General features: G+C 36.2%; 1 protein-coding gene across 2 annotated transcripts; it reads right to left on the minus strand.

The window, feature by feature from the left end:
* Window positions 1–5,176: 5,176 nt before the first annotated feature.
* Window positions 5,177–8,877, minus strand: LOC149184095 (uncharacterized). 2 transcript variants are annotated; one of them, XR_016257228.1, is made up of 5 exons: window positions 8,497–8,877; window positions 8,325–8,396; window positions 8,166–8,229; window positions 6,848–6,942; window positions 5,177–6,728 (listed from the first exon to the last, which is right to left on the minus strand). XR_016257228.1 is itself a non-coding variant. In XM_089417402.1 (5 exons), exons 4-5 carry the CDS (start codon window positions 6,876–6,878, stop codon window positions 6,043–6,045), a joined length of 255 nt encoding a protein of 84 aa, XP_089273528.1. In that variant the 5' UTR covers window positions 6,879–6,942; window positions 8,166–8,229; window positions 8,325–8,396; window positions 8,497–8,834; the 3' UTR covers window positions 5,177–6,042. The 2 variants fall into 2 exon arrangements, 1 of the variants encoding a protein (XP_089273528.1); XM_089417402.1 differs by having other exon boundaries at window positions 5,177–6,266; window positions 8,497–8,834.
* Between the last annotated feature and the right edge of the window lie 8,622 nt (window positions 8,878–17,499).

Below are 17,499 nucleotides of genomic sequence, written 5' to 3' on the forward strand. Positions count from 1 at the left end.
CCTTTGACATAGTCCATAGCATCATTCTCTTCCAAAGTCAAATCCAGAGACATCTTCCATGCATCATAGTCGGATTTGTCCTTAAGCTTGTCCTCGGACTTGAAGTATGATGTAGCAGTCACTGAGGCTAGCTCCAAATTCTTGTCCAACAGTTTTCCCTTAATGACTTTTTTTCTTACTCTTGCTTGGCCTTTGTCTTCACCTGAGCTCTGAAACCATCTTATTTTTAGATAACAATGGTATGTTCTATGCTTCGCACAATATACTTCAATGTTCTTTAGCAACCCAATAACAATATCTAATTATTTCCAGTAGCAATCACATCAACCATTAATCACGTTGAAAATAAATGTAGATAGAACATAAAAACACATGTAGAAGACAAGCCAAGACAGGAGAACATTAGATTTGGTGGACGCCAAGGAAAACCCCAATGGGGGCAAACCCTATGATCAAATCTTCTTATTATTATTCAATAGTCAGTAGAGAGAGAGTACAAAAGTCAACTAGACTAGCCCGATACAAAGTCAAATCAGCCCTGTCAAATTCTACAGTCAACTGCAGTCAAACTTCAACCCTAACCAGAAAGTCAACGCTGGTCAAAACAACAACAATCCTTCCTTGAAGAAGCTCGATCTTCCTTGGTCAACCTGAGCATGATCAGGAGTATAAATTCAGCCCAAAACAACTTGATCAAACTCAGTCAAACGAGAAAAGACTTTTGTAATTTTATGTGGTCAAACAGCAGTTAACACAAGTCAACCAACGCAAAATTCCTCAATTTTTGTGCCCAGCAATGCGGCTTGAGAAAATCAAACCTTTGACCCAAAAAACCAAAGTCAAATTCAATGAAATGCCCCTTGATCAACACTGGTCAAACCTGCACCTGAATTCTGAAATTCAGCCTGTAATTTTTTGCCCATAAAATCGTCCTCCTTACCACATGTGTGAGAGAGGGGTGATGTATGAACCAATCTAATGAAGAGACAAGAAATGTGTGAGTGAATGATCTCTAAATGAGGTGTGAGGTCTCTTCTATTTATACACTTCGTTGTGGGTGAAGAGACACATCCATTGGGCTTCTTGAGCCTACATTTAGCTGAGGCGGACCTAAACAATTTGCACATGTGTGGTCATAAATTCAAAATCACATTGTTGCTTATTTGAATGAGATGATCTTTATATCAATCTTGGAACTCCAATGCAATCATCATCTCCATCAAATGAGTTGTCCCACGGTGAAATTTGGCCCTAGTTGCCAATTTTAACAACTATGCCTTCAACTAGATTATGTAGTTAATCTCCAACTAAATGAAAACAGGGAGGAAGTTTGAGCTCTCAATACCAAGACTACATGTAGGTTAAGGCTGGGCTCACTTGATAGGGAGAAAATAAAAATACACCAGTCATCTGGAATACATTATTGGTAAAATTCATGCTCCTCCTATACAAACAGCTCCAATGAATAAAGAATCTCCCCACACCTCAGCTCCAATGAATAAAGAATCTCCCCACACCTAATGATGAACCAAAGTGTAGTTTGTAATGTCAACACGGTTAACCTACGTGCAGCTAACCCCAAAGTTTTATTTTCGAAGAATCTCCCCATTAAGAACAAAAAAGAGTCAAGAGGATCATTTGTAAGACAGCCAGAACACCACCGTTGACCTCCAACGAGATGATAATCTGCCATCATGAACATATGTAAACTTGTTGTATTGTTTTGTTTGGGTTTTAATGGATTGTAAGGAAACTGTTCTATTTTTTAAAGCTTGAAGGTGATTGCAGTACCTGGGAGCATGCTACGTATGTTTCCCTAATTTTATACTGTATCCCTAGAAACTGATGAATGGAAGAAATCTCTCACCATCCATGTTTACTGCTGTATCTATAAAGAAAAAGAAGTTAATATAATAAGTTTTTGCTTAAAAGACCTTTCCAAGTGTATTGAAAAAAAATTGTCGTTTTACTTTGAAAGTTTAGCTAAAATTTATCTTGCATACTCGTGAAATATCTTATTTTGAAGATGCTAAAATGTGGGGTTGCATACCCCTATAGCCTTTTATTTTACACATTTATAGAAAAATTTGCCCTAATAAGCATCTTATTCTATATATTTAACTGAAAATTTAGCATCCGTGTGCTAACAATATCTTCTTATGAAGATTCCACTAAAATTTTAGCTCGCGTGCCCTAATATATATCTTATTTCACACAGTTAGCTAAACTTTAGATTGCATGCCGTGTCATGGAAAATATCAAAGCTAAGCACGAATCCTCTGATTTAGTTCCAGCAGCCAGCCACCAGAACCCTAGCTAATCAAATTATTAACAGATTCCATAAATCCATACAAGAAATATTAAAGGAAGCAAACCTTTAATCGGAATACAAGCTATAAAAACCCTGCCGTCCAAGCCATTGTTAGAGAAATATGCCGCAACTTTGCCGCAAATCATTTTCTTCGACGACGACCCTTTTAAATAGGCTTTCCACACATTAAAAGGTCTCCCTTTCCCATTGTGCATCTTGCCATGTGACCGGTGTTTAAAAGTTGATGTTAACATCAAATGTTTGTGGTGGTAGAGGTACTCACTCAAATTCCTCGTGCCAACGTTGTTCTTTCTGTTGGTTGTAAATGAGTTTGAATTGCCGATGGGGCAGCCTCTCTTGATTGATTGGTGGATGACTTCTTGACTAAGGGGTTGAGGGATTGCCTTCCTCTTATGGGGAAGGGTGAGAATAAGGGGGTGAGAATAAGGTGAGTAAGTTAATGTTTTAGCAATAGAAGTTGTCTTGTTATAAATTTGGTGGGTATAAATATTAACTATAATAAAAGTTTAATTAATGATTTAATTTTTTTTATAATGGATGGAATAAGGGTGTTATTAAATTTTGAATTAATTTAAATTATTAATATTTAAAATTTTGATTATATTTATGGATGGATGGAATTTTAATTTTATAGTTATTATTAATGGAACTTTAACTTTGTGTTATTAAATTGATAACTAGCAATTGTCCCAAAAGGTACAAAGAGAGGCCGATAGTATTATTAAATTGGAATTGTTGAATTTCTCTAGAAGAGATGTTGGTTCAAGCCTAACGGATGAGCAATTTGAGTTAGCTAAACGCCTTCTAATTGTTTTTTTATTATGGTAAAATTATATTGATAATTCATTGGTTTTGCTTTCAAAAGCTTGAAGGAATTTGAAGAGCAGGTATAGAATTGCTAGAATTGCTTTGTGGGATTTGATCCCAAAATCACTGATTTGTAGATATATACTCAATGAAATGTTAAGCAGCAGACATGCAGAATTCAGAGTAGAATGAAATGGATAGGCCTCCACAATATAATTTATACTTATCTGTGCACTCTAGGGTATGTCTGCCTAAAACTATATATTTCTTGTGTCCTAATTGGAAATAAAAAGTTCATATTTTCATTATTCTTTTGTTATCATTCACAGGATTTTGTTTCAGATGATTCAATCTTCTGTGGGGTTTTTGATGGCCATGGTCCTTATGGTCATCTTGTTGCCCGTAGGTCAGGGATTCATTACCAGTGAAACTGCATTCTTTTTGGCAATCCTTCAAGGATAAAGCAAACAACATCAATGCTACTGATACATACAATAACAAAAAGAAGGCAAAAAATGGCCAAAATGACTTGGGTGGTGATGGCCAAGTCAGTTCAAGAAAGGAGTCCAGTCTTTTTTCTGCCTGGAAAGATACCTACCTGAAAGCGTACAAAGTAATGGACAAAGAATTGAGGTCTCGTCCGACTATAGACTACTTTTGCAGTGGAAGCACTGCAGTTGCAGTTGTTAAACAGGTAATCTGCAATTAGTCGATATATTTTATATGTATTAGTTATGAATGAAATTTCGTTTCTTTCTGTTTCGTCCTGTTTTCTGTTGTTTAACTTGAAATAAGATATAGACGTTCCTTGTACTGAGGTAAAACTACATACCTTTTGTTTTAGATTTATAAGAAAAATATGGTACATTTTCAATGCCCAAAAAATTAACATCTGAAAACTATAAGACCTGTTGCCAAATAATGTCCTAGCAAGAAAGCAAACAAAGCCAGATGCTATTACCAAAGTCCAATCTCCCCATTCTCTCAAACTTTCCTATGATATTAGGTAAATGGGGATCGGGAGTAACACTTGAGGATGACATTTGAATTACTTTACCTACTTGACACTGATAAATAAGGCTCCTGGAAGCCTAATGATATTTTTTATAATAATTAAATATTGAATAACATACATTTGAATTACTTTACCTACTTGAGACTGGTAAATAAGCCTAATGATATTTTTTTATAATAATTAAATAGCGAATAATATTATTTTATGATTACGGAGTTCTTTTATGATTACGGAGTTCCATAATTCAAGAGGGAAACCTCCACGCAGTTAGAAACAGTTAGAGACAGTTGTACCTTTCTTTCTCGGAGATAAAAGGAAGTCTCGGTGGAAAGAAAGGGGTTCAGTCTTTGTTATGGAAAAAGGATAACAAAGGTATGTAAAATTGAGTGGAAAGAAAGGGGTTCAGTCTTTGTTATGGAAAAAGGATGAGAAAGGTCTGTGAAATTGATAGGACGCTGTCAAAAGAGGGATAACTTGAGCTGGACTTGAGCCAGTGGATAACCTAAAGGTTTGTGAAATTGACAGGACACTGTCAAAAGAGGGATAACTTGAGCTGGACTTGAGCCAGTGGATAACCTCAATGGATAACCTCATTTGGGGGTCTGTGAAATTGACAGGACGCTGTCAAAAGAGGGATAACTTGAGCTGGACTTGAGCCAGTGGATAACCTCATTTGGGGGAGAAGAAGACGACATTGCCCTTCTCAAGGTTGGGTGGAGAAAGTTACCCTAGGATTCTATAAATTACACAATCCAAACTTATACTTTTAAGAAATATTTGTCAAATTTTAGGAAATTAACCGGAATGGCACAATCAAATTAATAAACATTTTGACTCTTTCCATTAGAGTATGATAATACACTTTTGAGCAAGATGATGATTATTTAAAATGAATTTTTAAATACATAGATTCAACACTAACCTTCAGACGCTCAGACTCTATAAATTATACAACAGACTAACAATTCTAAGAAATATATAACAAATTTTAAATAAAATGGCCGAAAACAAAACATAAAAAATTCAAATCAAATCATTCAATTTTATACAAACTATCTGATTGTTTTATCACAAATAATTGTTTTATAACAAATAAACATCTCCGCAGGATTGATATATCCAAAATATTAATGCATCACACAAATTTCACCGCGTATCCATTTGTGGGCTATCCTTAACATACAAGTGATCATCCTCTGTGGCAAAGATGGTGTAGGAGGCCAGCCTGAAAATAACATATAATCCCTGGAATGCCTTTCAGAGAGAAGCCCTTTCATGATTTCGTAAGTCATAAACACAATACCAAGACTTGGAACAACTTTGAGGTACTCTGCAAAAATGCCCCTGTATAAACCAGCCCATCATTCTGTTCCAATTATCTGTCCGAATATGCCAACAAGTCCCCTGTTGTTGTAAACATGAGCTCGCCCACCTGCACCTTCCAGTTGCATTCTTCTACTCACCAAATCAAGAGGAAACGTTGCTGTTGAGGATGCAACACCTGAGAGGCTTCCACAGGCCAAGCTAATCCCAACAGGTGAATCCTGAGGTCTCTCAGACTCACAAGCAGATTTGTGACTCTCATAAGCACAGAAGCTAATATCTATATTAGGTCCAGCTCCCAAAACAGTTGGTGAAAGGCCTTTGTACAACCCCACGAGGCCTTCATCTCTGCAAATGGTACAGAGGGCATGTGTAATACCTCTACAGTACATCACATTTGTCTGTGCTGCTAATCTAGTCCTCACAACATCCAATGGATATGTGATTGATGCAGCTGTTACTCCTCTGCACCACCACCTAATAGACAATTACACAGGTCTGTGCTCACATTCTTTCTATGTTTTTTCACATGCCAGGCAATAACTGCATAATCGATTTGTATTTCTTATGTGTAAAAACTAATGGAAGAATAAGGATGTCGATGAGCAATTGTGACCAAATTTTCCCTCCAAAAAGCTATGAACCCTTCTTCAGAAACAATCCGGGATGCTTCACGGAAAATGCTTGCTTTTTGCAAACTCGCACTCGCACCATCAGAGTGCATGCAATGGACCTGAAAGAGAATTGTAAGCCGAGCCAATGGGGCAGTGCAGGTCTTGCTGACAGCACCTGCAACAACCCCAGATAAAAGCTGTGAAATATTTGTTCCAATCTGCGAATGCTGCACTGCTTGCCGCACAAACCTTTTCAGACCTCTGTCTACATCACCATGGTGGGAGCTATTCAAAGACAACTGAGCTATATATGCAAGAATTGGTTTATTCAAAGACAACTGAACTATATATGCAAGAATTGGTTTCTAATTTCTCTGTTGAAAATTACTTGCATGATACCTACTGTTAAATTTTGAAAGCAAAGATTTAACCATGGAAAGTAATTGCAATTAATAAAAATCAATAACATTAGGTCTAAACACTTTTAAACCATCACCATGTAAAATTTTGTTATGAAAATTCACAAAATCTCTTGTTCATTCATTTAATAATGGTTCTATATAAAATTCTACATTTGAAGTAGACCATCCTTTATTCAATTGGACAGTTCATATGAAGTCTTCGTTGTGCTAGCACACTGCACACAAACCGTAATTAAAAAGTATTGAAATTAAACCCACTCAAATAATGAAAAGAATTGAAACTACACTCATTCAATTATAAAAAATAATTAACAAAAGAATAGCAATGCTTTACCTTGCACAGTGGACCCTCCAGACTTGGTCATGCGTTGTTGAAGAAGTCCTTATTAGTTTTTAACTGTTAAAAGGATCTAAACTATGAAATCATTCCTGCAATATAAACGCACAGGTAAAACGATTTAACATAAGGCAGATAAGTACACAAAAATGACTTCAAATCTGTAGTTAAATGCATGATTGAAATCATTTACAATTTACTGTTAACAGTATTGAAATATGGTTCCAATATTTACATTCTGTTGTAATCGAAACTGTATAAGTCCTATTAATGATGTGCAGTAGATATATAAATAAACATGTAGTGGGAACAGTAGACCCAGCATTTTATTTTAAAAGGGAAGAACTCTGAATGAATTTGATGACTTTTAGGTGTGTTACAGATAAAACTATTATTTCCCTTAGAAGGCAGAGTATCGAACTCTGGAAGAGAAAGAGGATTTTGGGTTGTGAATCAACCTATATACTAAAACCGAAAGGAAAGACCCGGAAAATTAAGAAAAGAGTATATAACCGTTGCCTGCTTTTATAAAGAAAAGTAAATTAAGCGGTAGAACAAAGAGAGTGATGGAATCGTTGTGATTAATATGGGTTAAACTAATTATTCAACAGTCGAGGGGGTTAGGACTAGGCTGCCAATCTGATACCGACCCCGTCCAGAACCCCACAAAAGATTCTCATGGTGAATAAACCAATTGAAGTTAGGGGTGCATGAATTTATTCTTCTGTTCACATTTAAAGAACAGGGAACAATAAACTGAAAAATAAACACAACTCTAATTTATATCTCTGTAGAGAGAGAGAGAAATCGTAATATTTGGCTCTGGTATGTTATAACCAGTGCGACAGAGAAACCTTTTCAAAGGAAAGGAGAAATTATTTGAAGTCAACAGGAAACCGATAAAGAACCTGTAGCATTTGCTTATTACCAATTTTATAAAATTACCAAACCATTTAACTAAACACGACAGCCACAATCGGAAAACAAACATTAAATATCAATCTGCATCCATGCTCCTTTAAAAAAATTATATCACCCCGCAGAAGAGTTCTGTCTAGCAATTACAGTTATACACTATACACAGAAGAAGTCAAAACATTTTCTTTAAATGGAAACCCCAAATTTTTACACGAGCTGTCCAAAACTCACAGTTGCAAAATGCACAGTTATAAATTATGAACCCCACAGGGTTAATACTGGCCAGGAGACCTCTCGATAAGCAAACTATTCAGTTCGGTATAACATAAGAATGTAAACCCTCTTCCTATAATTCTTTAACCTGCCGTAAGGCTGCAAGTAAGTCAGTAAAGAGCACCTGTGAAGCCAAGGATATTAGTGTTGAGAAGCTGCCAGACTCCCGAACCCCAGTGGAAGCATACCTGAGAAGTGCACGGCGTGAGGTGAAAACCCTAAAATAATCATGTGTATCAATGATAATGAACCGTAAAGAAAAAAATGGGTGCATTAATCTTACCTACGGCAAGGGTTCCGATTATCTGGAACTGGGTATTGAAGAGTACGCCTTCTGCTATCTGGAGAGCGCAACCTGCGAGAAGAATTTCAATTCATGAATTAAACCTAATAAGATACCAGGAAACCCGGTCATGGAGCGAATTAATAGAAGAGGTGTCAAGATGATGAATTACCTGGAAAGGGGCAGAGCGTCATCCGCTCGAACCTGGAAAAACCCCCGACAGTAAAACTGGCTGATAATTGGACACTCTGTAACAGCACGCGCAACTCAGATAGGAAGTAAACTATGGGACAATGAAAATACTGGCAAAGCGACCTGAATAGTAAAACCTCCGCCCCTTCTTTGCAGAGAGGCCGATATGCAGGCTGATATGCAGGTAATGAGGTAGTCGTTTCCTGAACAAAGACGAAGTTCGCCAGGTGTCTGAGGTAGTCGTTTCCTGAACAAAGACGAAGTTCGCCAGGTGTCAGCGTCTAGTCGTTTCCTGAACAAAGACGAAGTTCGCCAGGTGTCAGCGTCAGAAGGAGTAGGACGACGAAAGGTCCCTTTCAAAGGAAGGCCTATCGGCCTAATTAAAGGAAAATTTGTTATAATATTAGATGGCTCAATATAATAATGGGTATATGATATGTAGTTTTTTAATTTTCGAAAAGTAATAATTTTCATATCAATTTCAATATGATAATGGGTATATAATATGTAGTTTTTTAATTTTCAAAAAACAATAATTTTCATGTTAATTTTCTCGAAACAAGGCAACTCTTACACCAACACTAATGCATGTAGTGCCTATCATAAGGTCCAAGGCACAATCTCCCTCGTAACCTCCATCATTGATAGTATATATCCATCGTTGTACCCCCTCTCATGCTCATTATATTCCTACCAATAAGGAATTGAAACATTGTCATGGGTATCTTTGAAAGGCACTATTAAGTATTTAGGAATAAACACTTTTAGCAAGACACTAAAAGGTCATTAAGGGTGAATACTTCATTTCACAATATTTAGAGTGTTAAATTAAAGCTATCTATGTCAACTTCTATCATATGTGTACACATTTCAACATTGTGCATGTGTGTGCCTTGATAACCTACCTACACAACATTCAACATACTTCAACTTATGTGCATAACTCAAATATGTGTCCTCGCACCTTTCAATGTGCTTCAATATATTGTATGTATCCAATATCATTTAAAATAACCCACCAATACATCAGCAAGTACATGCCAATTATAACACATGTTATGCTAAGGGATGAACAATTGCCAACAATGAGAAAACTAAATCAGCTCTACCAAAAAAATAGGGATTCTTGCAACTAAATGTAGTCCTTTGTATGATGTGCGCAATATTAAGCATGCCATCAAAAACATGGCATTTTTCTTTCTCTTATCCTCTTTCACATAAAATTTTATAGAACATTACATGGTAACATAAACATAGTTACATTCTAAATTGATTTGTGCATATTTTAATTTATTTTATTTTATTACATTCATGCTTTTGTGCTTATAATCAAACCAATATTATTTTTTTAAGTTTTTTTTATTTATTTATATGTTGTAATCAAATCATGACATCTTTTTGTGAAAATTCCAAACTGGAATACTATTGCAACAACTTGAAATTATTCTCCTAGTTGTTAATTGATTTTAATAATTTATTTACTGTTTGCTACAGCAAATACTAAATAAATCACACTACAACCTACACAGATAAAACTACAAAAGAATAAACGTTGGAAGAAATGCTAGCATACACATAAAAATAACACAATTATTTTTGGACAAAAGTCCCCAGAAAAACCCAACCTGGGAAAACCGGTGCAACAGCTGAGGGTTTTATTATTATGAAGCAGTGAAATAATATGAATACAATTGAATGCCAAAAATAGTAATTCTACAAAGAAATATTGACAAAAATCTGGAGAGGAATTTTCCTCACCCCACAAGCAATCTCCCAACACAACTTGCCTTCAGAATTTCAACCCTCTAAGCTTCTGCGTTGCTCTGCATAGTTGGATGGACGTCTAGCCTTGGACTGGACTCTGATGAAATCGTTCTGCCTTCTGTTGACTAGAAAGATGCTTCTCCGACACTATGGGACTCCTTCCCGACCTCTAGAACTGAAAAATTCAATCTCTCCCAACAAATCAACTTTATCTCTAGAGGCTATTGTGTTGCCCTAGTGTCAACCTCTCTATGGCTCTCTTGCCTCTCTGCAAATGCACTCACTGGATCTGGAAATCTTCCTCCAACTTCATTGTCTCTGCCCTTCTCTCACTACTTCAATCTCACTAGCTCTCTCTCTCTGGCAACTAACTGTTGCTACTGTGGAAATAGATCTGCTCATGAAATCGAATTGTTCAAAATGTCTTCTCCATTACCACATTAATCTCCTCTTATCATCCTCTATTGGAGCACCAACAACCAATATTAAAACATCATTGATGTCTAGGATCATCTTGGAGTCAATCCGTGTGAGTTTCTATATGATTCTCGCCTTGACTTAATTAACATTGATTAATTAACCAGTTTTCCTAAGTTTAGACTTAGGAAACATTAAAAAATTAGTTAATAATCTAATTAAGTCACTTTTAGGCGGAATTTACAGAAACGATTTCTGGGTTTGGGATATCTCATGTATTCTAGCCTCTCCCCAAAATTTCAAGGCCAGAAGACATTTGATGCTACAAAAACTAATACTCCCTCTTAGAGAGGAATGTGTTCTAATGCTACTGTACCCCCTACAACAACACCCTATCTTTGCATCATCTCCTGTCACGTTGTTGATGTATGGCCATACTACCCACCAACCACTGCACAACTCTAATATACCTTGTATATATTTTGCTATTGAAAATGCCATACTGTAGCCAACACTACACCTGCACTGCAACTCCCTCTCATCTGTTGTTGCTGCAACTACAACATCTGCAACTGAAAAAAATCCAAAATGTTCAATCAATTGTGATCAGTATAATGCATCTGTCACTCGAGTCTCTAACTGTTGCTAGTATCTGCACTCTCATTGAAGAATTTGCTCTGTTGTTGACTCTGCACTGTGTCAACTGCACTACTGCCAACACTGTATTGCGCTCCCTAGCATCTGACTGCTACTAGTCTCTGCAACTGTCATTTTGGCATCTGACTGCATCAACTGTCATTGATCCATCCTGTTACTGAATATTGTGGGCCCCTTGTAGCCAAGTAATGATCTGTGAGGTGGAATCCTCAAGGACCTTGCCCATTTGTATTTCTCTGGGGCTACAACATCAATTCACCCCACCTCACTCCTGGAGGTATGTTAATAAACATGGCGAAGTCTTCCTCCAGCCTGGAGGAAAGCCTATCGATCTCAGTTGAAGTTGCTCACTTCTCCTCCTTGTTCTTATTCCTGAGAGGACACACAGGTATTTCTGTGATCAAGCTTACCACATCTAAAGCACTTGGCCTTTAACAGGTCCTTCTTCTTCTCCCTTTGCTCCCCTTGTCCCTGACTAGGACCCTTAGATGCGAAGGCCACATTCTCCTCCTCGTTCACCTACTTCTATCTGTCGTTGTTGCCACTGATGAAGCTCTTTAATAGAGATTGTCTCAACTCCTCCTACTGCAAATCTACCCACATCGTTTCCCACCTTGACAAGGTATCTCTACCCCAAGATACTTTGGACAAATACTTGCCACTCCTCTGAGACATTGTTGAATGCTAATCACACTAGCTTTGTGGGTTGAGGCGTTGGCCCACAAACTGACAATTGGTCCCAAACCTCCTGAAACCTTGTGTGGAAGGGGTCTATGCCTTCCCCTTTCTGCATCTTGATGTATCTCAGCTTCTCCTCTAAGTACATCTTCTGTTGCTCGAAAGTACCCTGGTATAGCATGGAGAGGGTCTCCCACATCTCCTTTGTCATTCCTTTGCCCACTACATGTGAGACAATATGATCCCTGACTTCGTCTAGGATCAACCTCTTAGCCCATGCCATCTCCTACTTGTATTCTTTTAGCTGATCTACATATGTGGGAACTGGCACCACTGCATCAATATAGGTTTTCAGGCCAAACTCATCTAGAAGGAAGGACATCCTTGCCTTCCAAATGACATAGTTGGAAGTTCCATGCAACCTGTCCTGATCACGAAGCCGAGCAGTGGCCATCTCAACAAAAATGTTAAAAACCTCCTTCTTCCTTCTTCTCAATTATTGCTTTGTTATTCGCACTCCATTTTGGGTTGAGAAGATCTACTCACAACAACTACTGATCTACAAGGAAAAATCGAACTTCTTGAGACTAGAAGTTCCCCGAGGAAAATTTTCCCTTTGTGTGTGCCTCTTCTTCCTTCCACTCGACATTGGGTTTGCTCTAGCAAACTGCTACAAAAACCATTGTGTCCAGCTAGAGATCTACTCCACGAAAATACTGAGCTACTCCCTCTTCCTTTGGAATCACTAAATATGGAGAGATCGAATTTTTTCCGTCCCTCACTTAGAAAAATCGAATCTCCTCAAGTAACTCAGCCTCTTGGAAAAGTGATTGTGTTACCCTTGGGAATTTCGATCTGTTGCTCACACTGAACAACGAAATTCCTTCTTTCTTCGCCTCTGAGCTCTCCCACTGATCAACCTCGCTCTTTGATACCATGTGAAAATTTTAAACGGGAATCCTATTGCAACAATTGGAAATTATTCTCCTAATTGTTAATTTAATTTAACAAATTATTTACTGTTTGCTACAACAAATACTAAATAAATCACATTGCAACCCACACAAATAAAATTGTGGAAGAATAAACGCTGGAAGAAATGTCAGCACACACATAAAATAACACAATTTTTTTTTGACAAAAGTCCTCGGAGAAAACCTAACTTGGGAAAATCAGTGCAACAGCTGAGGGTTTTATTATTATGAAGTAGTGAAAAAATATGAGTACAAATGGATGCCAAAACTGGCACTCCTACAGAGAAATACTGGCAAAAATTTGGAGAGGAATTTTCCTCACCCCACAGGCAATCTCCCGACACAACTTGCCTTCAGAATTTCGGCCCTCTGAGCCTCTACGCTGCTCTACATAGTTGGATGGACGTCTAGCCTTGGACTGGTCTCTAATGAAGTCGTTTTTCCTTCTGCTGACCAGAAAGATGCTTATCTGGTACTCTGGGACTCCTTCCCGACCTCTAGAACTGAAAACGTCAATCTCTCCCAGCAAATCGACTTTGCCTCTAGAGGCTACTGCATTGCCCTAACGTCAACCTCTATGTGGCTCTCTTGCCTCTCTACAAATGCACTCGCTGGATCTGGAAACCTTCCTCCAGCTTCACTCTCTCTGCCCCTCTCTCACTGCTTTGATCTCACTAGCTCTCTCTCTGACAACTAACTATTGCTACTATGGGAATCGAACTACTCAAAATGTCTTCTCCATCACCACATCGATCTCCTCTTATAATCCTCTGTTGGAGCACCAATGACCAAGATTAAAACATAGTCGATGTCTAGGATCATCTTGGAGTTGATCCATGTGAGTTTCTAGATGATTCTCACCTTGACTTAGTTAATATTGATTAATTAACTAGTTTTCCTAAGCTTAAACTTAGGAAACATTAAAAAATTGGTTAATAATCTAATTAAGTCACTTATAGGTGTCATTTCCAAAAACGATTTATGGGTTTTGGATATCACATGTATTATAGCCTCTCCACAAAATTTCAAGGCTAGAACACATCTGATGCTACAAAAATTAATACTTTCTCCTTTCTAGTTATGTGTTTTATCGTTAAGTTATACCACTTGTAAGGATCAAGAGTTGGCTTTAGATTCCAACAAGCAAAGTTTAATAGAAAAATTACACTTAACACAAGATGAAAATCTTTACAACTAGTAAAAGTGATCTTGTTTTAAAAATAAAGATGATGGTGTGTGAAGGGATCTACCAAGGTTCACCTTCAAGTTCTCCAGATACACAAATAAGCATTTGAGGATGGGTGTGAGTCTTAGGCAATTTTCAGTATTATGCAAATCTTAAGTCATTAAGTTCATTTCAACGTAATAGTATTATACATATCTTGGATCAATTTTGATATGATTCTTCTAAATCTATCATAATGTATTTTTGAGTCGACGTTTTAAGCCAGCATGTGTGACTCGTCAGCAGGACACTAATGAAAAATTTGATCTAGTCTCAGTGAAAAAAAAAAGTGAGATATGTTAGGTGAAAATTTCAAAGAAGAAGAAGAAGAAGAGAAGATAAAGAATCCATTGACAAATTTTAGGCCATAAGTATTCAAAAAAATCAAATCAAAAAATATATTAATAAAACCATATAAATAAAGAAAACCAATCAATAAAAACTTAAGACTTTATAAAATTGAAAGGGATATATATATAAAACAGTGGGAAAATTTATCATAACTCAGTTGTCAAATCAGTAGTGGTACAACCATCACTAGTTGTTATCCGTGAATTCAGGCTCACTCATTATTCAAGGAAAACCACACCGCTTAGAATTACTCACTAATGGTTCGTAAGGGGGTAGGTTTTCACTCTTACTAAATGCCTCAAAGTCTGGGGTTATTAACTTGTTTCCTTACATCCAAAAAAAACAACTCTTAACCATATATATATAAATACAAATATTAATATAATATTATAGTTATATGTAATATTTAATATATATATATATATATATATATATATATATATATATATATATATATATATCAAAATATTAATATATTACTAACTTATATTAATTCTTATGTGTATTATTGTTATATTATAGTAATTCAAAATATATTAAAAATTTAATATTATACTATTGAGGTAAGGACGGGACAAACCACTAATAAATATATTAATATAAATAACTAAACATAAATTATAAAGAATAAAGAATGATATTATTAAAAGGCTTCGAAAGAGAATTAAGAATAAGATATAAATTAATAATATGAGTAAGAACTAGCAATTGTCCCAAAAGGTACAAAGAGAGGCCGATAGGATTATTAAATTAGAATTGTTGAATTTTTCTAGAAGAGATGTTGGTTCAAGCCTAACGGATGAGCAATTTGAGTTGGCTGAAAGCTTTCTAATTGTTTTTTATTATGGTAAAATTATATTGATAATTCATTGGTTTTACTTTCAAAAGCTTGAAGGAATTTGAAGAGCAGGTATAGAATTGCTTTGTGAGATTTGATCCCAAAATCATTGATTTGTAAATACATACTCAATGAAATGTTAATTGGTTGAAACCCTGCACAAATGTTTGATATAAGCAAATAAGCTGAAAAGGTTGAAAGGCTTAGTCCGTCTATTCATTTGTGTTGGATGTTTAGTCAAAACAATTTCAATCTCCTGAGACATACAAGCTACCAGAATTAGCAGACAATTTAGAAGGAAATGCAACAAATTTAGTTAAAGTTAAGTTGAGATTAAAACTTGCTCACAAACAACATTGTAGAAATCTTCAGGAGATGTTCCACTCTGAATCATCTTGTTGAATATGTCATCACATGAATTTGACAACTGAACAATATTTTTTATTCTGCGTACCCTATAGAAAAGTATGAATTTGTGCATATTAGGCCAGACTATCCAGATTATGGAATCCCAATTTCCCAGTGGGTAGTTCTGTGTATGGCATTTGTACTTTTGATGACTCCAATGACAATGAACAAGTATAATCAGTTGGAAAGCATCAGGGGAAACGATAGACCAAATCCACATTTTTCCAAATTACAAGTCAAACAACAACCCACATAAGGAAACAAATTTAACAACCATCACTTACTTCAATTTGAAGGGTACCTTACAGTGTGTATGCAAGATTGCAATGGATTCTGCCCTAAAAAAATGCTACTAGATCTTAACAAACAGAGCCATAAACCTGAAATTTTTTCAATAATAGGACCTGCTCGTCGAGATTCTCGGTTCGAATCCAATGGAAAACCAGGGAGCAGGAGTGAGCCGGGAAGTTGTGAGTGGCGTGAAGCTAGCATGTAGTCTGGTGGGAATATTCGACGCGGTGGGGATTTATAACTTGGGTAGGGTTGGGCATGCAAACCTTACTCGAGAGTCAAACAATAAGACAGAGGAGCCTCTACCACCCTCCTTAAGAGGTGAGGTCTAATAAATGAACCTTGACAATGTAATATGTAAGGAGAATGGGTGGCAAGAGGGTTTGCCATATCATATCCTTCCCTCATTAGTATGGCAATAACATCACATTAGGGCAACAATAATAATAACTTAAAATAAAATTACAATTTATTTAATTTTTATAATTTTTTTTAATCTTTACCATATAAAAAATAAGATGCTTATTTAAATCTATAAACAATTTATTTTTTATGATTAAAAAATAATTTAATAATAAAATATTAATAATCATTTATATTATTCCATTCATTTCTTATATTTTTAGAGCGCAACACACCTTGAATAAGAGATTTTCACCACTCTATAGATTCATATAACAATATGTGAGTACAACTTTCACTCGAGAGCAATATACACCATGTTTTCCAACTTTGGCCACCATTCATCTCTTATATTTGTAGAGCGCAACACACCTTGAATGAGAGATTTTCACCACTCTATAGATTGATATAACAATATGTGAGTACAACTTTCACTGGAGAGCAATATACACCACGTTTTCCAACTTTGGCCAAACAATACCATAACTATGTCGTTAGGATAAAGTATGATAAACTATAGATGTGACAATGACAAAGAGCAAGCACAAATAGACTCAAAAGATTTTGAAGTAATTCATCGTTATTTTTATCGACCGATATACACCATGGTTTCCGACTTTGGCCAAACAATACTATAACTATGTTGTTAGGATAAAATTGCTATGGCAAAGAAGATGTCACTATTAGTCTTCTCTTTCTTTGGTATAAAATTAACTGTTAAAGAATGAGTGACTTTCCGCCATGTATGATTCCCGAGGTGCCATGGGATGTTAATACTTCTTCCCAATAAAATTTGGGTGGTTGGTTAGCTTGAACTCATCTCTATCATGCTTAATTACTTAAAGATCTATCATTTTCTCAGGTCAAAATAGAAATTCATCCTTCTCTGCATTCATAAATTTTGGTTGTAAGGGCGGTATAGATTCTGTTCAAGAAAGAGCCGAGTCAAATTATTCACAACTACTGAGCACCAGTCGA

This window comes from Pinus tabuliformis, chromosome 3_2 (assembly GCF_031772625.1).
Source record: "Pinus tabuliformis cultivar Carrire ecotype Pingquan chromosome 3_2, CPIR1, whole genome shotgun sequence".
Taxonomy (NCBI): Eukaryota; Viridiplantae; Streptophyta; class Pinopsida; order Pinales; family Pinaceae; genus Pinus; species Pinus tabuliformis.

Bases quoted from the DNA above. Each gene is read 5' to 3' on its own strand.
- LOC149184095 (XM_089417402.1), bottom strand. From the start codon at position 6,878: ATGACCAAGTCTGGAGGGTCCACTGTGCAAG. The intron at 6,267-6,847 runs GTAAAGCATTGC...GGGTTGTTGCAG, and splicing joins TGGAGGGTCCACTGTGCAAG to GTGCTGTCAGCAAGACCTGC.